Source organism: Stegodyphus dumicola, chromosome 12 (genome assembly GCF_044657685.1).
Source record: "Stegodyphus dumicola isolate Sdum_Otavi_A_Nest chromosome 12, ASM4465768v1".
NCBI lineage: Eukaryota > Metazoa > Arthropoda > Arachnida > Araneae > Eresidae > Stegodyphus > Stegodyphus dumicola.
Window position 1 is genome coordinate 94,238,838 of NC_140779.1, and position 27,059 is coordinate 94,265,896.

Genomic DNA, 27,059 nt, shown 5'->3' on the forward strand with positions numbered 1-27,059 from the left:
ATAAAAATTTAACTTATTGAAAATTTGTAAAGAAAATGCATAAAAATAAGTTTCCTAGAAAATCACAGAAAGAAATAAAATAATCAGGTCTAAACAGATTCGTTACATATAAATAGTGTACACTATATCTCTCTGAAACAGGAAAATTGTTAAATTGCTTAAGTTCACGCCGGGAAATAATGTTATGAATCTTACTTCACGGCACCAATGTTATATAGATTACCGTGAGAATTCAATCCAACCAAAAAATTACTTATCTGGTAAAGACATCTTGACCAATGTTATATCTTAAATTCATATTATGTTAAATGTTAAATATGAAACTACTTGCCGTGAAAGGTAGTGATCGTATAGTGAAACGTGTACAGCATTTTTTGCGTTGTGAAAAAAATGCATTCCGGGACCGCGCCGTGAGAGGATCGAAAACATAAAACATATACAAGATATAAAGGAAAAGTTCATATTAAATATATAAAGAAAACATACTGTAAGAGGTTCCAGATTAAATATCAGTTTATTCAATTACAACACAATAAGAAAAATCTTAACCTCATCTGAGAGTCTGTTCATTTAAATTCATAAAAAAACTTACGGTTTGTCTGGTGATTTAAAAGAAAGGAAAGGGAAACAATTTAAGGCCTGAGAGTTAAATTTTAGATTCGACGTTGTTTTTTACTGCTAAGGACGTTTTTGAAAAGCTTGCCTAAAGTTCAAACACACCAAAAAAAAATAAAACTTATCTTGAGGGGACATCTTGAAGTGGAGGACTCTTATCTTATCAAGCGTTAATGTCGGCCGGGCTCATCTTGACACTGGTTCTAAAAATGTAGACTCCACTTCACCACTGTAGAACAGAAACAGGAGCACTGCTGCCCAGGACGGCTATCCGCTTGGTCCTGAAAGTCCTATGTCAACACGCAGGTAACTCGTTCAAATTTCGCCTCTTTACCAGCACGCCGCAAGGAAGAGGATTTTCAGCCTCAGGTCAGAAACGTTGTTTCTAGGCAATTACGGCTCGCCTGTTCTTACTCATCCCAAGAGCAAGCTTCACGAGTAACGTCCCAAGTAAGTTCCACCCGCCAGTCAGTAAGAGAGAGAATCCAACTCGAATTTCCTTCAAGCCAGTTTTCAAGAGCAACGTCCACAAGTCCAGCAAACCCGAAAGTCAGCGAATCCAAGCGTGAGTGAGTCTCGCCTCTTAACCAAACGCGGCCGGGGAGCATATTTGCCGCTCCCCGCCGGAAAACATCTCTCTTCGTAATTACATTTTGTCCAGCAAGCCCGTAAGTCCAGCAAGCCCGAAAATCAGCGAGTCAGTCCGAGAGTGAGTCAAAAAGTAAGTGCGTATCCAACTCGAATTTCCTTCGTCTCCTTCACAAAACGGGCTCCCACTATGGCTTCACTTATCGCCCCCTTAATTATGGCAAAATCTCCGTTTTCAACCCCTGAATGCGGAACTAAGGGTGACCGCGCATGCGCGCCTTTCTTCACTTAGCCAACAACCGGACCTTCAATCGCCAAAAACCTGAATGACTTACATTGAAAGACAAGTAGCAACCTTTGACCTTTCTGTCACGTACTTTCCTCTCTTAAGGTCAACTAACAATGAAAATTCTTTCTCGAACATTCTAAAGGACAAAGCGCGCGAAATCATGACTTGGCAAAAATTGCCTCCCTTTCTCTGCTTCTTTCACAATGAATAAAAGTTTGTACAAGATTTGCAAATAAAAGAAAATAAATAATATTCATTTAAACTAAATAATATTTCCAGAAGCATCTGTTTTTCCCCAAAATTAAAGCCTTAAAATAAATAATTCAGAATTAAAATAAAATTTAAATTTCCATAAATCATAAAATCATTCACATAGTTTTTATAACGCTATCAGATAATTTCTCTACCTAACAAAAGTCTGCGTTTCTCCATAACGTTTTGGATTACTGGAAATTATATGTAAATTATTTCACTAATATTATCGTTCGCAACACTTGGGAAGTAAAAATATTTAACATTGAAACTCATTAAAATAACTTCATGAAATTATCAAGAATTTAAACAGCTGAAAGTATGAGAAATGTATGTACTTTTTATCTTGTTTATACACCATTTTCGTAAAAATTACAGTTGAGAAATTTCACCGTGGTTAACGAAATATTTTACTCTATATTTTAATACTTTTATTCAAATCCTGAATTTTTAATATACGTCTTAAGTAATTTATGAATCAAGTCTTTTAAAACTTATTTTGAAATATTAGTATTCTGATAAAAACTAAATAATGTCTGCAGTTTGGTAAAAACAGAAATCAAAGGTAAACATACACTGGATAAAACAGTCTTTAAATAACATGCTGCAGTTCAGAAATTTTGCAGAAAATAATTAGTAAATCTTCATTGAAATTAATGAAATTCTTATTCATAAGGTGAATAACCTATATAGTTTTTGCAGTTGTTATGCTTTGATAACGTGATGTCAAAGCCACTTATTGTAGTATCGGTTAATAAATACTCAGCTTTATACAATGAGGTTTATACGTCCCAAACTACAGGAAGCAATTCCTACGGAAAATTTGCCACTTAACTAAATGCCATTCTTCCAGGAATAATTTAAGCCACTGAGCAAACTCTGATATTATTTTCTTAAATTTCCAGCTGCTTTTATTATAATATCAAACTATTAATTTTGTGTAGTTTCTTCGTCACACTGAATTTTAACACATTGGAAGGGAACATTTACACTTCGTATTTCAACACAAAGTTCAGAAAGCACTTTAATTGTCAAATGCTTGGGAAAAAGACAATTTCCAAAATTCTGCTCGTCAAGATTGGTATTTCCTTTATGGTCTTGATTTTCAACAGAGTAAGCATTTTTAATTTTCTTATTTTTACAGCCAAATCTAAATGTTTATAATATGTTAGCAAACGTAATATGATAAGCCCTAGTACATGGGACAGATCTTATGATAGGGAGAAAATAAGTGGCAAAAGTACTTCTGAAAGTGTTATATAAAACTTCTCCCTCGTCTTATGTTTAATACATAAAAAATGAAAGTGATAGAAAAATGAGTTTCATTAAAATTACACAAAATTCAGCATGAAAACTTTAAGGTCGCACCCTTTTTTAAAAGCCGGATTTTTCAATATTTTATAAAATAAAAGATAAAATAATGACTATGTTAATAATTTAGAGAGAATTAATATTTTTCTCTTCTTGAAAAAAGAGTAAGCAATTAATTTCTTGAAATTACTTCATTTTTAATTAAGGATGCGGCTAAAAAATTCCAAGTATATAATATTGTAGAGACATTAGATATATTTTTGGAAGCAGGCAAGATGAAAATTTAGGTGGAAAATCCTCATCCAACACCATTTTAGTTCGGCGCCACTGTATAGATATTAGGTATTTTTTAGGGGGACAGGGAAGATAAAAATTCGCACCCATCTTCGCAGGGAAACGAACCACGGACCTCTGGAATACCTGCGCAGCGTGCAGAACCACTACACCACGAAGGCACATTAGGAAAGCGGGAGAAATACCTTATAATATAATCACATGCAGTTTTATACTGAATGATGCTAGAAAATAGCTGCAATACTAAGATCGCGATTATAATGATATAGCTTTTTAATTATAACTAATATTAATTTATGTTAGAATAAATTAGTGTCACTTTTACATAACGAAACTCAGCAGTGTCAAAAACAAACAAGAGCCAAACGATATATTAGAGAGACAGGATTCTACCTATGTTTTGATGTAAGAAGTCTTAAAAAGATTTTGTACTTGCGTAGTATTTGAGCTTCATTCATTTTCCTTAGCCCATGTTACCTTCTTTTATGGAATATACTCCCGTTATTATTATATAATAATGCTTAGGTAAGCCTGAAGATATTTAAAACTTATAAATGATTCTCTTGTAAGTTCTTTTTCATCACTTCAATTTAAATTGAACTAAGCAAACTCTCTAACTTGTTAAATAAATATTTCATAGTTATTCTAACTTATGATTCTTTAATAAACTGTGCTAAATAGAGGACAGTGTACTTAAATACCTTAACTGTGTTAAATGCACGAAATATCAATTGAATATAACTTTAAAGCATACGATAATGGAGTAGGTTCAGATGAAGTATTTAAAACATATCAGTTACTAATAATTATTCAGAAATGCAAATTATTGTTATTTAGTTACTATTATCGTATTCTGTTATAAATTTCTAGCATTAAAATTATGAATCCTGGATGATTAAAAATAATCCTTCACAAAAAATTTCAAATCTGAAATACAAGCTTTATTGAGAGAGTTTGATGACTGTATAAATACCAACTAAAAGATATTCCTCAAATTAATTAATTATTTTCTCACAAGATTAATTTGTTTATTTCCAGCTTTGATCGGATGATCCAGAATGCCACTTCCAGCAATAGGCATTGAAGTACAATCAAAAACAGCATCATAAAGACAAAATTTATTTATTCCTAAGTTTGGACATTTATAATTTCAGAAAATGGAATTAAAATTTATTGCACAGACTTTACTTGATTTTTTATTTTTACATGCATTTATGAGTATTTTTAAAAATTCTACATTTTATCTAAATTTTGATTTTACGAGTTTTATAGTAAACGGAATACTCTTACATATATAACGAAAAGACACTGTCAAGGGAATGCATTTGGAAAAGTATGGTGGTAAAGTTTCATAATAAATCCATAAATTTATAATTTGAAACAGAGTATTTCTCATTCGAGACGATCAGAATGTTACATTTGCTAACATAAATAATGCTTCTGAATCGTGTACCGCTTATTCTCGTCTAAACAAAATATTTATTTTCCCGGAAACGATAGAAAATCAAATGTAAAACAAGCTGAAATAAATTTAAAAGTAGTTTTGCAATTTTGGGGAATCGTCAAATATTATTACTGTCGTAGTTAGTACTACTACTATGATTTTTCCGAAGAAACACCTCAACTCTCTCTCCCTCTATTTCTCTAGCTGTCTATCTATCTCACTATCTACGTATCTATTATTTATCTTTTTGCATATGTATGTAAGCATGCATGTATTATATGTATACATATATATGTAAGCATGTGCAGAATTTCTTCAAAGGACATTTAATTTATATTAATAAAAACATTAAGCTTGTACTACAAACACTATATGTAAAGTCTGGTAAGAAAATTGATGTTTAATTTTAAGTTAATACCTATATCATTACTTATTTGCATATATTAAATTATTTTCTTGCAAATTTTTAACTATATTATATAGTTTTTAATTATTCCTAGAGAATATATTTTGGTACTTTTCTGTTTTGCCGGGGCAGGCGATAAAATCGCCAGTAATGGTACAACTGATGCAGAACGGAATATCCCACGCTGGTAACATTTTACGCCTCATTTTCAAAACAATTCGTAGCCATTTCTTATCATATTGATTGTTTCTTTCAATACAGTTCTTATGCCCTAAGGATATTCCCGGTAATTAAATCATTTTAGGACGCAATTATACGGCTGACCTGAAAACGAAAATACAGAGAAGCTCAAGGATTAAATTCATCAATTCTAATAAGAATGCACTAGCGAAGTAAAGCACTGCGATTTTACATAATTTCTGAGTAAGCTATTCGTTCGAATTGAAATAATTCTTGCATTTACACTTGTATCCTAATTTAAGATTTAACTTAGAATTAATGTAGATAATTACTGAAAGAATTAGATTTCTGTAGTGTAGTTTACGTGAGATGAGACTGCTTGGGGTCACGTGATATGAGCCGGCGAATCAGGAAGTTGAACCATGAAAGCATAGTAAATTCTTAAATTAATGTCTTTTTACAAATTTATTGTGTTTATTTATTGGCTTTTAAGAAAATTTTAAACGATATTAAAATTTAAAATAAAAAAATTAAAATAAAACAAAATAAAAAATTATTAGAATTAACGTTTGTTAACATATTTTATGTGTATAATGTACGTTGTCGCCAATAAAGCCTGCTTGGCTAGATTTGCGCCGGTGAAACAGAAAAGTACCTATATTTTTTGTTAATTATTTCATCTGTCGGCTTTAGCCATTCGATATTACATGCCTTATTAAATTTAGACGTTTTTTACTCAGTATAAAATATGCATAAATCATAGAAAAGACTTTCTGCCATATTGGACATGATGTTAAAGTGGCATCAAAACATTTATTTTATCACAGAATTTATACAAACACTAGAAGGCTGTAGACAAATCGAAACTTATTTGTTATATGTACATCTGAAAAGAAAATGGGTAAAAGCATTTCAATATAAATGAAATGAGTTCATTCTTTCCAAGTACCATCCAATTCGTAAATAATTATTTTGTTGCCAATCCAGAAAACAAAATTTTTTACACTTCATTTTAATACGTATGACGTCATGATTTAAATTTAATGTAATCTAACAACTTTTCCTCAATATCAATAAAAGTTTTAACGTAGTACTAATATACCCTGTCAATTATACTAACCCGAAGCACAAAAGTTGCCATCAGCAGAGTTAAAATGACGTCACATTCAGTCGCTTGCTTTCTTCAAAGTTAGAACGTGACCCTATATAATAATATATTAAATGTTTAGCAATGCTATTTTTACTTTATATTGTTGCGTGCGTACGGGTTGGTAATAGATTGAATACACAAGTCCGATAAGAAGTTAATAAAATTTATTCTTATCACAAGAAATAAACCAAAATGCTAAAATGTTTCCTCAGAGATATTCGTACAATATCCCGAACGCAATCCAAAGCGCAGAGAAAGCTAATCTGATCAAAAGTAAACAACAGCAGCTCACCAAAACAACCGAACTGAGATATTTCTCTCCGGTTTTTTAAAGCTTTTTAATCGGTTTTAGAAGGTTTTGGTAATTTCCCTTTTCATCTCGAGATTTCTGGAAAGCGAAATAGTAGAATTACGAGAAATAGATATCCTGTAATTCTACGCTTGTGCTCTTGCGTTTTTACTTTTCCGGCGTAGCTTTGTTTCAAAATAAGTCTCATACTTCATCGCACAGAGATATAAAACAATTTTAAAATTATAATTCTACTAAAAATAGCAGATTTAATACAAAATCCATAACAATATCTTGTAAAAGTAAGGAATTTTTATTAGCAAACTCTACGGTTTGAAAGCAAGGAGTGGCAACACGTTCCGAAATAAACCAGATTTTTATCTCCAGTGTGCGAGACTGTTGCCACTCGGAAAAATGAAGGGTAAAATTAGCGTTTTAAGATTTTTTAATTAATATTTCAGCTGATTAAAGTCGCACAAAAGAGAGAATGGTCAAAACGACCCACGAAGTTTTGGAATCCGGAGGTGCCCATCTCGAAACTCAACTCCCCGCCATTTCGGAGGAGATAATGCCACAAATAAACAATCAGACGCGCACAAACACGCATAGTATGCAACATAAATCATATACGGAAGATGGATAAAAATTCTTGAATTTAACAAGATCAACTCTACATATTTTATTCCTGTTTACCAGTTTCCCATTTTTTGTTCACATCTCTTTTTTTAAAAAGGGAGGGATGAAGTACGTAAACTTATGTGGAAATCACTGATTTGATCACACATGTTTCACTCTTCCATTGTTGCTAAATTTTAAACAAGTAAAAAATGTTTGGAACAATTTATTCGAAAGGAAACATTACTTTAAATGAATGGAAGCTAAAGAAACGTAAACTCAGAACATAATAATGCACATTTCATTTAAACTCCATTGATGCATGATTATCCTTGAGCTTCGAAACATTTTTCTTGACGACAGCTTATTTTCTTTATAAAAATTAATTGATGAAAATATTATCCTTAGAAGTAAGTAATAAAAAAAAGACTGTAAAGTGATGCATCAAGCACTCTCAAAATTCTAAAACATGCAAGAAACTTGAGCTGGATGTACACTTCTTTTACTGGAAAACATACAAGAAAAAAATTATGTTTCTTATTTTTTCTCTCTATTCACACAAGAAGTTTTTCGATTAATTTCAATCTTTTATGCAGGGGTTAAAATGCTTTTTATGAAAGAATATGTCAAGTCCCTACTGGTATGCTTGTATAAACATTGATTAACACAAGCGATAGCTTTTGAATTATTCAAGAAAAAAGAAAAAGAAGAGAAATTTTAACTTTAAATTGAATCCTTGGTGTTGTCACTCAAGCATAAATATCTCGAGAAAGTGAGGTCGAAAGTTTTTGCTCCAATTCTTTTGCATCCTTACGAGAAAAATAATTTCCTGTATTTTCTTTGATTTGGGACATTTTTAATTTAGTTTTGGAATGGGTCTTGAATAGTTTAATTATTTCTTTAGAATATAACTCCCAGCGATACCATAGGAAACTTTTACGCCTGAAAAATAAAAAATGATACAAAGTATCATTCACAGATGTGAGTTATTTGAGCCATTTTATACATACTCAACAATGAAGTTACTTGAAAAATACTTTATTGTTAGTGTTTCTCTTATCACTCATGTTTAACGTTTCTTTCTTTTTTTCTTTTTTTTTTCGTTGGGAGTTACAGTATTTTTTTCTATCATGAATATTAAATCAGAAGCTTTTGTAGCTGGGTTTAGAATTTTTTCATTAAAGATTTATTAAAAATTTAAATTTTGTATTTCTTTGCATTTCCTTGAAATCATAATGTTTATGCTTCACATAGTATTTTAATTTATATGATTCCAGAAGTTTGTCATTAAATTATTACTATATCGTTGTAAAGCAATTATTTGCTTTACATAGATAAATTAAAATGATTATAAAAGTAATCAATTAATTAATCATATTTAGTGACAATTTCAAAGCCATCGATGATTAAAATGGCTATAAAAATAATCATATTTAGTGATAATGACTATTGTCTTTTAGTTAGTTTCTTAAAAATTGCATCGTTTATCAAATTATTTTCAACAGATTTAATTCGTTCTATATATTTGTTAAAACAATTTCATTCTTTCCTCAAAACAAGAGAGTAACATCCGTTATATTCCCTAAACTACTCACTACAGCAACCGAATAATACACTAAAATGCCGCTATTGATACTAATTTTACAATGTACAACTTATAATATACAGCCTTTTCTTAAGATTACTATGATTCCAATATGACTTTTGGATTTTCGTAAATATAAATTTTAATCGGATTAATATAATTTCATAAAATAATGAATCATTCTCTTAGTGCAAGTATGAAAAGCACATTTTGTTGGCAAAATTTATTCTTCCGTCAGTTCTATGCTGTAGCTCTGCTTATATATTGTTGCGTTTTCCTTTTCTGACACCAGTTGTTACGTTATTTTCTTCCTTCACGTTCGTACGGGGTTTGTGTGGATTTGGAGTGAATAACGAAGACACTTCATGAAGTATCGAAACACCGGTATCGACAATTTTGTCGCCAAATATTGCCAAATGGGCGAAAATGCCAAATATTGCCAAATATTGCCAAAATATTGCCCTTGCCATTTTAGGCAAACCTAAAACTGCTATGCGGGGAAGCCATCTTACCGCGCCTGGACATTTCGTAACAATATAAACGCAGAGTAGTAGCATAAATCAAGTTCATGCATTCATGCAAAATTTTTATTTCGTTATTTAGACTAAACCTACGATTTTACGAAACAATTTCAAACTGTAGGGTTCTGCTGTGTCTAGAATTTTGTGTTGATGTCCTGCAAGTCCTAATAGCCTAGAAGCGAGTGTCTCTTAAAAAATCATGAAGTCTAAGGAAGATTAAAATAATCTTTTTATTTAATTCTTAACTGAACTCAAAAACACAACTGGTGTGACAGACTAGCCTCTGCTATTTGCGAGAATTTATATTAATATAAGATAACATTAAATTCAAATGTAGGTAAGGTGCTGTGAGGCGATAAAACAAAACAAACTACTCAAACTGGCCAAGACATTTACTTAAAGGCAAGCAAGCAATATATTAAAGCCGGAATAAATCTCGACAAAGTTAACGTTATTTAGTAAGAGGAAGTTGAGGCTGCCTGAAGCCTCAACTTCCTCTTACAACAACTCAGACAAACGAATGAAGACTATGGAAAAAAGAAGTTGCAGTAAATTTTTAAATAATAATAATTGGCTAATTAATAAAATACCTTATAAAGCTTATTTTTTACACATAAATATGCACTCTCGTACACGGCGGGAAAAATAAGGACAGTTCTGTATTTCCCGTTCTACTGGGCCGATACACAAAATTCAACTTGCGTTTTTCATGACTCGAAAACGCGACTTAGGATATATATATTAGATTTATATACAGCATTATTCTAATACAGGTATTTTGACACAAAATCGGAGTTTTCCTGAAATCAATTAGCAATTTTCTTCCATATTCCGATTCTGCGACTCAAATTATGCCAAACTCAACAAGTTTTGTAAAAATTATGCGAGTAGTTTTTAAAAAATTAGCTTTCAAAATGTTAATTCCTCAATGTTAAATTAATTTGATATATATTTATTGATATCTCTTTATTATTAAACTTACTTGATTACTTCTTCCAGAATTCGAAATTTAAGTTCATTCCAAATATAATTCACCTATTTTTTATGATTTATTTTTAAAATTTGTATTTTTAAATAATTTGTATAAATTTTTCAAAAACCCATTTGAATTATAACCTATAAAATTTTTGCCATCATCTTAAAGTAGATGTATTTTGAAGTATACCTGCAAAAAATTAAGGTTTTTTATTGAAAATTTCCTAGGATATACGTGAATTTACACTTTCGCGCGCTTTTAAATTTGTCATATTTTTTATAAGCAGTAGTAATGCAAAATGTGGTTTACGCACTTTGTTAAAATTATTTTAAATAGTGAAAACTATTATTTTTTTCCGGCTCGTTTACAATGAAAAAAAATCTGATTAGTACATCACATGACTTCCTTGTACGGAATATTAAATTATACGCATTTTTTCTTGTATTTCATTTAAATTTATTGGATTGAATTAAATCTACTTCGCCGACAGCGCATAAACCACAATAGAATAAATGCATTCTTTAAAATTCACTCTAGTATTTGTTTATCATAGCGACACTCTGGCGCTAGATTCACTTAATAGTATTATATTTCGTTCATATTATAACTCATAATGTACAAAATTTATATGATTTAAAGAATAGAATTATCTAATCGTTGCCACATGTTCTATTCAAATACTATAATAAAGCTAGAAATTAAGAAAACAAACTGTATAAAACTGTATAAAAGAAATTAAGCAAACAAAACAGAAAAGAAACAGTTTTTCACAGACGATTGAGTATTTCTCATTCAATTAATTCAGTTCTCACTTCGCGAGAAGGCAAAAATACATAAAATCTCTAAATATCTATATTAAAAATTACGAAGTAAATCTTAAACACTTACTTCCTCGAAAAAATTCCAGAAAGGATTAAGCATGATTTAATTGGCAATAATAAATGAAGGCGTTATCTTTGTTGTTGCGAAGCTAAGTTTCTCTAGATTGGCAACAAATCCACTAGTCTGCTGTTTCAAATGTAAAGAATAAATGGCCGACATCAAGAAAAGGCTTAGCGGCACTTAAACAACTTTAAAATTGTTGATAATTCTAAAAATATTGCATACAGATTTACTAAAGGCATAAAAAACTTAACCGGAAAATAAAAACAACATAATTTAATCATTTTTAAAGCAAAAAATGTACAATTTAGAAACATGTAAGAGTAAAGAAACTGAGATCACTGAGCCGGGTAACAGATGGATATATAACTACTATTTCTCTTCTCATATATAAATATATTTATATATGTTTGGTGCGGCCGATTGCAACCAAAATACGAGGTGCACATCTACATCCTATAGACAAAATTTCAACGTTCTGAGGCTACTCGTTTTTGAGTTATGCGAGATACGTACGTACACACGTACGTACAAACGTTCGTACAGACGCCACAAAAAATTATCTTCAGAATTAATTTTAAAGCGGTTTATAATTTTTTTGGAGGAAACGAGTCTTTTATTCTGTCCTTACGTACAGATACTATGCAAAAACATCGTTAAATTGCATTGGATAGTTGTCAAAATGAATATTTTCATTGAAATATGCTGCCTGAAACTTTTAGCGATTACAATACTTCCTTTTTACTTCGTACAAGGAAGTAAAAAAAAAGGAGAATAGGTTGCTATAAATTAAGAAGTTCGCCAAGTGAATTTTGTCGCAAACTGGTAAATGTGCGCAAAGGTAAATTTTTAAATTTCTTCATAAGTTTCGCACACAATTTTACAAAGTAATTAAAATATTTAGGCATAATTTGATTCATAGAATCGAAATAAGGAAAAAAATGGCATGTCATTTAAGAAAAAGTCCGATTTTGTGTCAAAATACCTATATTAGATCATTGCTATGTATAAATCTAATATATATCTTAAGTCGCACTTTTGAGACATGATAAACGCAATTTGAATTTCGTCAATCGGTATAGTAGAACGGGAGATATCGAACTGTCCCTTTTATTTCGCAGTGTTAATCGATAGAGTAATCACAATTTTAAGAGATTATTAGGAAATGCCATTATTTTTTAAATCATGTTTTTTCTAATACACTGTCATATTTCTGTCTGAAATAATATATAAAGTATGATAAGAAGAAAAATCGAAAACGCTTAAAATTCAAAGTGAGAAACAATGACTATAGAGTTAATGTATTGTTAATTAATCAATAAATTATTAAGTTAGAAATCAAACAACAAAAATCAGTCATCGAACGAGTCGGAAAACCATCGAAAAGTGTAATTCCTGTGAAAATTAGCAAATATAACGCTGATTTTTTTGTTTGACTTCTAAATTAATGATTGTTCGGTCTGTCAATAATCTTAATCAATAAATATAATATCGATCGCATCAACTCTTAAAAGTCACATTTCATTTCGTCTCGTTAGTCAAATTTCATCTCTTTTACAAGTATCAAAAGAAGCACATTAAGCAGAACATTTATTTATCCAAGTACGCGGATACATTTTCTATGTATCATTGACATATACGCATAAAGGAAAAATATCCTTTACAAACTATGTAGAATCGTATAGAAAATTTAGAAACGCAGCAGTTATATATACTTGACACAAAAGTTTTTAATTATAGCAATAATTTTGCTTCAAAAGTTGGGAAAACTATTGAAAACAAGTACTTCCACGGTTTTTATATATAACTGACACTGAAGTATTCAGTGGCAGCTTTTCATCAGTACCTTCTTGAAAGCTTTGCTTAGCACTTCATTTCAAATACCGGAAAAGACAGAAAGACTTAAAATCATATTATTCGCATTCTTCTATGTCGTAATGTTACTTAAGTTCATTACAATTATATTAATTGATTAATGATAAGGCGAAGCTTTAATTTACGTTTTGTTCATATCATAATTCTGTCATTAAAAAAACATGAATCTCTATTAACTCCTTCCTACAAAACTGCATCTGCAGCTTTCATTGCGCCAATGAAACAAGCTTTCGCTTTTCGTGTACTATAACTGACTTACGAAGATATAAGTTTCCTAGAGTATCATGTATGTTTTCTATTTCAGCTTTAAATGTCGGATGAGATGTCTTTAAAAGGAGTTATAAAAACCAAAATGCAGTTCTTTCCCTTCAGTCTGTAGAATATTTTTGACATGAAATTATTTCTTTTCGAATTTAGACTTGAATGCCTATTATTTTCAGAAGTACTACTTTAATCATTTCTGTAATGAGACTCTTTGTCTGGGGATTTGCAATAGATATTGCTGCTTTCAAATCGAAATAGATTAGAAGACTTTAAGATATTCTTTCTTATTTTACTGAAATCTTATCATGATCTTTGGTCTTATATAATAGAATTTTGAGAATTTATATTCTATGTGATGAGCTTTAGGTCCATTTGCCATAACAATCTGTATTAGTGTGTTACTATATTTAGTTGTCTGAAACTAAGGCCATAAGTTCTATTTACATTAGACCAGCTCAGATTATGCCTTTCTCTTTCGCAGACTTCTAAATGAATAAAATGTAACTGCCTACAGTCCAAAGAAAGTCTTAAAAGTTTTTGGCTTGTGTCGTGAAGATCAATGAAATTGAAAATCTTAACTTTTATTAATAAAATCAATAAAATCTTCAATTAGCCATTTTCAAAACATCAGAAAACTTAATCACACTTACCTTGGCTCTGTTATTGGCTCTATAATAACACCTTGCCTTCGCCAAATAAAAGTCATTGGTCTGTTACCATAAGAACTGCACTCAATGATTGTTCTTTCTCCTCTCCTAGCTCCAAGTACTTTAAATTTAGACTGAAATTGAGGAGCACCTATTTTAAACAAAAACAAATCAAAAATTGAAGAAATGACATAAGTTAGGCAAATAGCACGAGATTATATAATTAAACTTTACTAGAGGACTTTAATAAAGAAATAACGTATAATATTTCAATAAGAAGAAAATTGCTGATCGAATCAATGATCGCTGATTGAATGGAATCATGATTAGCTATTGAGAATTAGATCGTTAGTAATAACTAATTTAAGAATTATTTAGATGAACGTCAGAAGCAAGCACATCGTCTTAAATAGAAACCTGTGTCTAAGAATTATGGACTAATTCTGTGTCTAAGAATAGAAATGGCTACGATAGGACTCTGAAACAAGTATACATCTGAAAACCTTCAAACGTCTCTTCATAAAGCGCTATTGGCTTTCGAGTAGAGAACTTTGTACCTTCTGGCTTATAATATATTCAAGACGGGTGTATAACTGAAAGTGTGAAAACAAATTATGATGCCCTCAATATTTTTTGAAGAATAACATTTTTTTAACGGAAAATTAATCTTCTCGTTAATATAGCTAGACGAAAAATATTTCTGTTAATATTGGTCCTTTAAACAGCCTAGAGATAATTTGATGCTGCAAAGCAACATTCGTCATAATATTAGAAGATAATGAATAAATTACCATGTATTTCGAAGCTTTTGGACTTAAATGACCGGATTTCAATATTAAAAATTTCTGAATATTTGCAGAAAATTTATTTGGTCAGTTTGACAGGATTTCCTTAGTATTTAACTAAACAATGCAAAGCGGTAAATACGAGTAAAGTTAACTGTAGTGAAGTGGTACATATGAGTAAATAACAAGTGATATATTTTGCAATATCTTAAAAAGATTCAAATTTACGTGTGTTTAAATATTATTTTTAATTAATCATGAAAATATTAGGGAATAAAATTATAATTTTAATACAATAATTAAAATAGAATTTCTGCACACACAAACAGACTTGCCACTTCTTACCTTTTCGATAACTGAAACTGAAGGAATCCTTTGTTTCGAAAGAAAGAGTAGTGAGAGACATCATAATACTTTTTAAAAGGGATACGGGATATCACTTAATACAGTCATATGACGTTTTCATTTAATAAGCGTTCTATGCAGTCAACTTATTTAAAATGTGGTTATAATGTGGTTTTTGTGGTTTCTCAGGTTAAAACACATAAAATGAACATTGTGTTTCAGTACAGCATACAGAAACATCTGGGAAAGGTAGACTGTTCAAAGAACGAATCAGCCATGGAGGGTAGAAAATGTCTTCTTCGTTTTGAAGATAGTGTTTGGTGTACGGGCTCCTGAAGACAAGCAGGAAACCAATATTCACGATACGTTCACAGCTCAGTAAGATAGCCAGTTATGCAAATGAAGAATTAACTTTCATGCATCTTGCATACAGAACTATACGGGACGCATATTCCACAAGTGCACATCTATGTAGCCATCGAGGGAGTGGCTTCTAGGATAGGCATCTTGACGGATTATGCATTCTTGTTTATAATTGCATCACTGAATTTTCCGTTTTTGTTTTGTCTAACTGTTGATTGATGACGCCATTGCGGATTAAGGTATGATTATTATGTTTACAATAATTTAAAATTGGGGGAATAACACTGTCAGTTTATTGATATTGCTTTGCGTTTTCCGGTTTGTTCTTGCTTTTCGTTAACTTCCTTTTCAGTGATATGGAAATGTGAAGCTTTCTATACAAGAAGGGAAGATTTTTGTACTTTTCATGTAATTTTTAAATGTGAACGAAATATGTGTGGTTTGCTGATTATTAATATATAACTGTATTTTTAATTCATATTAGTGGTCCGTCAAGTATAAAATTATATATGTAATGGTCCGTGAAGTTCTAAGGGTTGACGACCGCTAGTGTACTGCGCCATTTATTGGTGAAAATCTGAAATAAATTCGCTTCTTTCCCCTTTGCTTCAGAAGACTTTTATCTTATTTCTGACAAATCGTAATCTGATATACCAGTTTGTAGATTATGTATTTGTATATATATTAAACAGTCCAAATTTACGACACAATTTGTTCCATAATAGGAATTTGAGATGGCATATCTATTATTTTGATGATTCCAAAGATAAATGCACTGAGAAATGGGGCTCAAGATATGTGGCGACAGACAGTATTTCACATTTGATTTATAAGTACATTTCGTAATACAATATTTCCATTTTGTCTTATGTATTTATCTCAATAACATGTATATGTTTTTATTTTTTTTCTGTACATAAATACTGCAACTATAAAAGATATATAACAATCTCGAAGCGGTTTCCTTTCCTTTATTTTCATTTTTACCTTTAAAATTTTCTTTTTAAATTTCTAAGCACACTCCTTATCTATGTCTAATAAAGTTAAGAGTTAAATATTTTAGAGAAAAATTAAGCTAGTTGCAGGGATTAGTAATTATGATTAATAAGTACATTTTGCAGTTTTAAAGAATGGCGCATAAAACGTTTAAATAAAATAATGTTAACAAATTGATGACAAAAATAAGTAAATAAAATAACAACTGCTTGGAATTATGCTGATATCTTAAAATAAATGCAATTCCAGTTATTGTTTTAGAAATGGTTTAGACATTTGATAGCTCATCTTGATTATTTCTCTAGCTATTCCCCATTACTTTCTCAAACCACAGCAATTAAATGCTATTAGAAAGACTGGAACTAATGCAGTTTTTTATTAAGAAAAACGATTAAAACTAAATTACGTATTTATGATAGATTTTGAAAACTCATTTCATCAACAACTTCGGAGAAAAAAATTAAACTCTTTTCTGAAAACGTCTCAGCGAACGAATCTGCTGATTATTAAGTATACGGTGGTATGCCAATGTGGGAAAAAGTGCTTATGCAGAGAGATTTTATGACGCTACACTTTCATTGCTAGAAGCAATTTATTTTACTTTTTTAAAGAAAGGAATCCGAAGAAAAGTGGTTCATTTTCTTAGGCAAAATTAAAATTGACCGCAGTTTAAATTCCATCTTCACTTCAACATTGTAGGAATACTTAATGATCTAAAGAGTTCCTAAATTAATTATGAATAATATTTAATAGCAATGTTACCAATAAAGATGATTATAGAATATAAATGGCTTAATCAGCTTAAGCGGATAATATTTCAGTGTAACTGCTACGACCGCAAATTATACCATTGAAAAAGCGCAACATTTCTTATGCTGAGTAAACATCAAATTTCCTGTGCTTCCTAATTTTAAAATTATCTACGTTGGGCTTGAGAGTTTATTCTAAAATAATTTCATTAAATGAAACATATTTTGTAAATTCAGTAATTCGGATAAAGGTCGTGCGTCTACTGTGATACGAAAAGGCTTGAGAAAAATTTCAAAGATAAGGTGTCGAAAATCAAGCATTCGCTATCTTCAACACCGAAGGGTAGGACTGGAATGCTTTGTCCTAAATTCGAAGGCTCCCGTTTCTGGAGAAGCTGGTAAAAGTAGTTTACGTCAGAGGAAAAGATAGAGCTGCAATCATGGCAAATGTAGATCGGTGCAAACCTTACTATTGACAAGAAAACACACAATTAATTAAAAAGATTTTAGGGGCAGTCGCTGAAGAAAGTCACTCAGGCCTATCGCTTATAAATCAAGCCAGTGAGAAGTTAGTGCAAAAATAGAATGCGCGTAGGTCTCAGCCGCTCAAGGCAGAGAATAAGCCTACCGCAAGAACAATAGCCTAAGGAAGAAAGTCACCCAGGTCTATCGCTTATAAATCAAGCCAGAGAGAAGTTAGTGCAAAAAGAGAGTGCGCTTAGGTCTCTGGCGAGAGGCCCAGAAAATCAGCCTAACGCAAGAACGAGAGCCTAAGGAAGAGGTCGGCAATCCAGGGCCCTTGAGCCATATCCAACCTTTGAGTGGCTTTCACCCGGCCCACTAACTAATGGACAATAATGATTTAACAATTAGATAATTAGCTGCTAAGCATCGAATGCTAATTCTCAGCATCGGGAAAATTGCTTCTGCGCAGAGGTTTTTATTTAACACTTTGTCTGCATTTGGTATTGCGAATGTGATTCCTCCTTAAATGCTGCAAAGTGTCCTTTATTGTGTCGATGTGTTTATTGAAGCGCTGCGACGAGATAAGATGGTAAGGTAGATTTATAACTTAAGTTGCTTGTAGTGGTGCAGGAACAACTTCACAGTTGCTATCAATATTCCATAATAAAAAATATTTTAGTATTTGAGATAAATTTTATTAATTATTATTAGAATTAGGTGAAAATTGGATTGCAAAATTAATGACAAGTCTGAGTGAGAGGTATAAAATTTTAATTATCTTTTCTTTTCAGAAGGATGCGCTTTTGCAGCTGACGGTGGTGGCTCGGTAAAACCATTGAAAATAGTCCTGTGAAAATTTGAAAATATAACGCTGATTTTTGTTGTTTGACTTCTGAATTAGTATTTGTTCGGCATGTTATTGTGTCTTAATTAAGCAGTGTATCATTAAATATTTTTTCTCGTTGTAAACATTTTTTGTTTGTGTCCAGGAATATAAACGTTTCTGTTGATTATGCTTAAGTTTAAATAAAATTATATAAAATTTTTCCTTGTTTTTTGTCCCAACTTCCAGGAATATATTTACGTTATGTTTATTAACATGTTTCTTCTCTGAAACTTTAAAAGCTGTTTGACCTTTCGTTTCCAAACGCTACCGACCATGGCGGGGGAACTCTACAACGAAAAGGAGGGCTAGTAGCGAAGGCAAAACAGTGAAGAAAAAGAAAGCGCAGCGACCGGCGTCGATATCGATGTAGAAATCCGAGTTCAAGTTACGAAGTGGATTTTAAGACTAATTCCAGCTTTTGGCAGCGACCGTTGACCAACTCTTAGATTTACTCGAATCATCATTAGTATTTTATTATTCTTGTTTTGCTAGCGTGATAAGACGTTTGAGCCTAAACTGGCACTAGAAACTTGCTTGTGAATTTAACACTTTAATTACCTTTATGCTCTGCTATATGTTGAAACTGGTGACGTATTCTATCTTACAGCAACTCTCTATTTTGTTACGTTCAGTGTAAAAGGTTTTTAATCCAAATGGGCTTCGTCCCTGAAGTACTATTGTTTTCGTTTTGCGAGTTTGCGTCGATTCACTATAAACGGAGAATCACTTTTCAAACTGTTGCAACCAAATGTAAGAGTCCTGCATTATATTTGAAGAAATTAAATTAAATAAAGAAAAATCTGCATAAATGTATGTATATGTCTCGCATTGTCATAAAACAACGGTACATAGAGCCATCGAATTTTGAATGACGTAATACTACTGCGAATATGGGCATGTGGAAGCCCAAATTTGAAATTTGGAATTTGTTTTTTTATCGATTTCATATTTTGTAAAACTTTAACGAATTTTTGATTAACAATCTCAAGGATTTCAAAGCTAGCAATGGCAACGTTGTACAGAAAAAAAAAATATCTCTAGCGCTCGAGACACTGTATCGGAAATTCTAAAGATATGCTCAATTTAAAACTATTTTGCGATATTGCTCTACTAAGACGGGACGGTAAGGCGCCTTACTGTCTACATTTATGAGCCAGAATTTAACTCTGATATTTACAGGTTCCATACATAGTAATTATAAATATGAAAACAGTCTATAACTAAAACGAAAAGGTCTACTGTAACTTTAAAAACGAAAAGCAGCATAAAATATTGAAACTGAACTGTCAAGGAAAGCATAAATATTCAAAATTAATGTTAGGTTTGTCCATATTAAATTGGATTTCTTTTTGCTTAACTAAAAGCACAGAAGAGAAATAAAATATATTTAATTTATTTCAGTAAAAGACATGTTTAATAACTGAATTATATATTAAGATACTGAATTATATATTAGATATAATATTAAGATATAGTTATTTTACGGAACTATACATTATGGTATAATTCAGTAAAAGATGTATTTATTTTAGGCATTAATATAATCTGAAATAGCACAGACCATTAGAAATTTTGATCCATGAAGTATGAATAACCTACTGCGCCCATCCCGTGCTTCAGTTTTCAACTTGCTAGCTGGACCATATTTTCACTATCAGCACACACACATATGTAGGTAAATGAGATGACATTTTACAAATTGTAGAAAATGAAAAGTTAAAGATAAAAGTGCAAAAATAGAATGCGCGTAGGTCTCAGCCGCTCAAGGCAGAGAATAAGCCTACCGCAAGAACAATAGCCTAAGGAAGAAAGTCACCCAGGTCTATCGCTTATAAATCATGGCAAATGTGATGGGCCTAAGATCATGCCGCGCATTAGAGGAGTGATTAACAGAACTGAAAGTTGAAATAGTGCAAACTGACTAAATTCAATCATAAACGTCCATAGAGCTAGATACACATTAAATCTGCTCTAGACTGTGGAAACAATTTTAGAGATAGAATTATTTCGATATCCATCTCGGAACAACTCCTGCGGCAGAACTATGTCTGAAAACAATTTTATTAATAGGCCATAAGGTAGGAAAATTGAATATTCTTCATTTCCTTCATCTATCGGGAAGCGCATGGTGAGATTTAGCTTTAATGGAAGAATCTCTGGATGAAATCACACTCCTGTGTGAAACAGCCCCTATTTGTCTTCCTTTCATTTAACCTCAAGAGGCAAACGCTTGAAATAGTATATTAGCATCAGAACAAAAATCCCAGAGACTGGAAGAAAATTCCCTTCTTCAAAGTATGTAAATTTTACTTCAAACAAGGTTTTAGGATTGTAAATATTTAGGGGGAGTCAAACACAAGACATATTCTTATCAGCATCATAAAATGGCATTGACTAAACCACAAAGAATGGGCATCTCTTCTATGAGAGGTTCCATAAATGCTTAGAGGCACAGGAATGAGAACGTGGAGCCCTATATAAAATTTTTGAAGAAGTTATGTAAACTGAATTTATCTTAATAAAAGTAATGCTTGACCTCATTGAGCAAAATCTATCTCCAATTGTCTTGTAAAATATTGATAGCAGAAGATGATGACCAGTTTGCTCATTCTTGGAATTTAAACACAGTAGAATACATTTGATGCACTTTTACGACACAAGATTTTATAATTTCAACATTTCCCTAGAAAGTTTTAGTAGTAAATATATGTGTTTAAGAAGTAGTGGAAATTTTTTTAGGAAATAGCTTCAAAACATTATGAACAATCACTGTTAGTTTCATGTTTTTTTCAGAATAAATTATACCCTGTTTTAAAACTTTGCTTGGAGTTTGTGCATTATTCGTATGTATAACTTGTTACTACTTATTCTGTTAATTTTTTTTGTTTAAGATATAATAATTACAATACAAAATTGTATAATATATATGCATTTCATGAGTCATAAGAATGTTCTGATTTTAGGCAAATTTTATGCTTCTAGCCTGGAAGTTGAGAGTTACATGTATTTTTATCATTTACATTTTAATTTACCACCCAAGTGATAAAGTATTTCCTAAGTCAATAAAAAATGTAAATTATTAGATTCATTTTATATATAAAACTCTGAATAAAATCTATGGACATAAATATTAATGAACAATTAGCATTTCAGAGAATATATCCCGTTTTCTTTTATCAGACTAAATCAAATTGGGTATGCAACAAATGACGTGAATTCTTTCGTACATAGTTAACTGGCCAAAATAATTAATAATTTATTGCGTAATCTAACTAATTTCTGCATTTATAAAAAGAAAGGGAATAATTACTATAATTACAGGCACTAATAGGGAATTAGGGACATAAAACAAAGTTGAACACATTCGACTTTCTCGTATTTTATGCTACCAAAATTAAAATCTATATAATTCAAAAGAACACAGAATCTGGTATTTAATGAAAAATAACAAGAAAATTTAAGTAACACGTAAGTGGGGTATCGCTTAACATTTGAACATCTGTGCATTCTCAGAACCCTAGGGATCAATTCGAAGCGGCGATGAAAGTTTCTGCCGATCGTCCTGAAATGATGCATGAAAAATCCATTTACCAAATTACAAGAATGAAGGCTAACGCTTTAGAATCACTTGTAACCAAATTTATCGAAATTCGATTAGAATTTTCTGAGCTCAGAACATTCGCGCCTGCGGATTTAAACTAGAACCCTTTCTGTAGTTCGTGTAAAGTATCAGGAAAGTAAATGAAACATTAAATGATGTTCTTATTATCTACTCTCAGTCGAATTTCTTATACAGTGAAGAAAACTCGGAAAAAATTACATTTCCCTTTCTTAAAATAAAATAAGATTAAAAATATTTTCATAAAATAAGCTTTTATTTTTAAAGGGATATGATAATTAATGCACTAAAACGTGAAAAATAACTTATCATATAGTTTAATGGAGACAATAAATTAAATAATTCTATTTACTGAATTCATCTACAATTTTATAATGAAAATACCAAAAGCATGGGGCTTTCATGATAAATTAAAAAAGATAGTGGCTTATACATTTGACAATGCAATTAAATTAATAAATTTTGATGTTAGATGATATTAAGTTATTTTTCTTTCTATTCGATGATGTAAACAGTAAATTTCTGATGTGCTTAGTTTGTTAATTAAACGAATATATGTGCGAAAAATATGTTTAAACATTAAATAAAGAAGTATTAAACGAAATTTGAAAACATCGTTTTCTCTCATAACATTGACATCGGTAAACAGTGTGTGTATAAAATTTGAACTGGGTAAGCTTATCAGGAAATAAGTTAAAATCCATGAAAAAATTCCAAACAAAAAAAATATATAATTGGGGAAGGTTTCATAGATAAACAAACAGTATAAATTGAAAAGGAATTTAATACCAAATTATATTACATTTTGTTCTGCTATTTTATAAGTGCTTTTAATAATTCATTTAAAATTCAAAGTGAGAACAAGCTTAGCGTTGGTCATTAAATCAATTATTAATAAGATTTCTAATTTCAGAAATATTTGTTTCCAAAATAGTTTTAAGGCTTTCGGATATTTAAATGCAAAATAGATGTCAGAAATTTTCTAAGGCTTTCCCCCCCAGATAAAATCACATAGTACAAAATTTCACAATTTTACCACGAACAGTTTTATTTTCGAAGAAGATTTTAGTCTTTTTATGATAACAGATATTACTATAATTCATCAAGGATAAATCGTTTCCAGGAAGAGGCACATTAGGATATTGAGAAGTAGAGAAATTTCCCTAGGCGTTGGTGACTATAGGTTTGCCTTGTAACCTGACATTGAAGAGATTAGGACGATTTCATAAGAAAGCCAGCACTTTTATGCAAACCGAAGATTGTTCTCCAAGATATCTGCCATTATAAAGACGCTCTGTGATAAAGGTACTGGCACCTCGACGAAAGGTGCCTATCTTCAAGTCCTAAATTCAACTTCTTAGTAATGTCAGTACATTTATGAGGGGATTTCGCCGAGATTCCAAATAAATATTCTTTAACATAACGGTACCAGCACCTTCACCAAGTTACTTTCTTCAAGTTATAAACCGAACTTTATAATGGTACTGCCTTTAAAAGTGTGCGCATACCTATATCCAGAGCAGTGTTGGAAAACAGCGGTCCACTTGTAAAAGAGTTTCGGGACCTTTATGATGGAGATTTCGACAAGATCGTAGAACCATCATAAAGGTATGATACCTTGAAGGGAGTATGAAACTTTCTCAAAGTTGTAGACTTAACTTATCAGGCTGCGGGAACCTTTAAGAACATCGGTAACTATTCACTAAAATAAAGATCTTCACATAGACGTCCCGGTATCTTGAAGTAGGTTGTATTTTTCATAATATAACTTGTGCGACATAAGATTTTCAAGCACTCCTTATGGCTTGCTGATCAATGGTTCATTTGGAAAACGTGCTGGCGGTTTTCACTTAGATCTTAGCATAAGCGTCCCGGAATCTTGATGAAAATGATACTTCATTGTATACACCGAACTTCATAACGATTCCGATATCTTTGCTTATTAATGACTAATTCATCCTTGTACCTTAATAAATGATGTCAACTTGCATGAAAGTGCCGGCACCTTTACGCAACATGGTATCACTGCTCAGACCCCACTTAACCTTCCGTGTTTCCAAGTCAGCCTATTGTAAATCAGTCGCAGGCCTACAGCGATCAAGGCCCGGGGCGAAAATCTTCCTGGTGTCACCTTATTCAATGATCACCATAAAAAATGTCAAAGCAAATATAAAATTAACATTTATTTAATCACATTTAAGCAATTAAAATGATGTGGAAAACAAAAGATCTTAAGACTAAAGAAGTAAACAACTTATAGCTAACAGGCAAACATATATTTAAAAACTTATTAATCTGCAATTTCTGATTGTTTAAAAAAATCTATCCTTAACTTATCTGCCAATATAAAAAGCTAAATTTGTCTTCTGCAAGCTTTGAAGATATAATTTTTTTATATCGTTACCAAAATTAATGATTTTATAACTCAGTTTTGAAAAAACTATGAAGCAACTGAAACACACACTGCCAGAAAAGTCTTTAGTCGCAAACACGAATTAGGGACTCATTCTCAGAAGTCCATTTCCACAATAAACTATAATATTTTCAACTCAGACCACTTTTTAGCTTCATCCGTTTCTTGTATATTTCTACATAAAGGTATATATGCTTAAGGACTTTCGGAAGTCCTTAAGCGATCTTCGGAACTCCCCTCCTGATCAGAGGCTCGAAGCAGTATTTACCCCCCTCCTCCTTCTCGGTAAGCCCTGATGTAAATGTTGCTTTTAGTTACCTCAACGATCTATCAATAAGTTAAAACTTGAATCTCATGTTTAAGTTGAAAGAAAGTAAAGACAATCGTTTTTCGTATGCTGTTGTACTTAAGAGGTGAACATGTAGGTTCTGTGATCTTGGATAGGTGGATGGATCCATGGCGACGGCATAGTAAGTTGTACATAAAATCCCTTTACAAAATAACTAATGCCCCTAACATTTGTTGTTCAGTTTTTGTATTTGTTACAGAATTATTATACGACGCATTTATCTATTTCATTAATAATGTTACGGAAATATACAGGCTCAATGAAGTAGTTTAAAGGCTGGAACAGCACATTTGAAAAGATTAATATTTGAAGAGTTTTAACTTCTTAGTTTTCTTAAAGTGTTAACTTGTCAATTTTTAACTATTTTTTAAAAGAATCTTGTTTGAACCAGTAGAAACAAAATGAATATGAAATTAATTTTTTAAAAGTTTTAACATTTTAGAAATGAACTTCATAACTATATTGCTATTGGTAAGAACACAATTTCAGCATTTAAGAACAAAAACATAGTAGAGTTTTATAGAAATTTTCTATTTTTATCTCGTTTCTTGTTTAAAGTAAGTAAGAATAATTTACTTTTATTTGAATAATTTATAAAGCTGTCGAATGCATTTATTTAATTTGCCATTTAGAAGTAAATGTAATTACTGACTGCTGTTCATAAAACCTTTTCTTTGACTAATACTGAAAATTGGAGCCATGCGACCTAGGATTTGATAATGACTAATTCACTTTACTTCTAAAAATGGTATTCATATAGATATATAAAGAATAGGAAGTGGAAAAAAAATCTGCATTTGGATCAGTTCTTTAACTTCGATTCAAATTCGTTCGTCGAGTTGACGAAATGTTTTTGCCTGATAATTTGGACTTCTGCTGCTTATATATTGCTGATTTTCTTTCCCTCTCCAGGTTTTAAAAAGAATGAAAGAATTAAATTCGGATTTATTTATTTATTTTCTTTTCTGCTTTTCTTACGAGAATTGAAGCCATTGTGAGCGGCGGTGTTTCAGACAAGCCAAGAAATGAGACTTCAAAAGTGATTTTCTTTTACTTCCGGATTTTTGTGGATTCTTCTGCTTTAAAAATGAGTTTGAAACTTAATTTTTAGGGAATATTTAAAAAACACTGAATACGTGCATTGTTCGCTAAGTAAGGAACATACGATCAAATAAAAAAGAAATTATACATTAAAAACAAGCTATTGCACTTTGAAAAAATATAAAAAATATAATATTTTTAAGAAAACATCTGACTTATACAACATGACATTTCCATTAAATGTTTCGTTCTCTTAAAAAAAAAAAAAATGTTTGTTATGTCTCGATGCGGCTTCCATAATATTTATCCGAGGTTTCTTGAGCTAAAATTTAATTAGTACCATAAATTCGATAACTGATTAATAACTGTTTACTGACTCCCAAATTTAAATTCAAAATTTGAATGTGAAGTTTTCTTTAAATGCGTGCTTCTTCTCGTACAAATTCCTCATACCACAAATCTTATTTAAAGTCTGAAACTTGCAAGTTAAGTACAGGCATAATAAATAATATTAGTATGTACTACTTCCCGTCTAGAATTTTCACTTTGTTTGGTAGAGTTTTGCTCCAACAAAGACTCTGGCTTACCAGTTTTCACACAAAAACCATTCCATGGCGTCATGTAAATCAGCACCTTCTTTCTAATTTCTTAAGTTGGATGCCTGTAAAAAATCTCCTGCGAGCGTTTTTGATCGTATTAGCCTCTTTCAAGAGATTTTGATTCTAATAAAATATTATACTCAAAATATGAGTTTATATCCTGTATCCTGCAGATATACTTACTGATATTCGGTAAATAAATGATTTCAGCTCCATATTTATAAAGTCCATGTGCACAACATATAGCGATTAGGTATTTTCTGCAA

General features: G+C 31.2%; 1 protein-coding gene across 2 annotated transcripts in view; it reads right to left on the reverse strand.

Annotated features, from left to right (window-relative positions):
- LOC118186257 (cell adhesion molecule Dscam1-like) overlaps positions 1-27,059 on the reverse strand; it is a 1,080,749-nt gene that overhangs the window by 241,301 nt on the left and 812,389 nt on the right. For both annotated transcript variants that reach the window (XM_085806701.1, XM_085806700.1), the window contains exon 12: positions 14,187-14,334. In XM_085806701.1, coding sequence (XP_085662827.1) covers positions 14,187-14,334 — 148 coding nt within the window. The remainder of the gene's footprint in view (positions 1-14,186; positions 14,335-27,059) is intronic.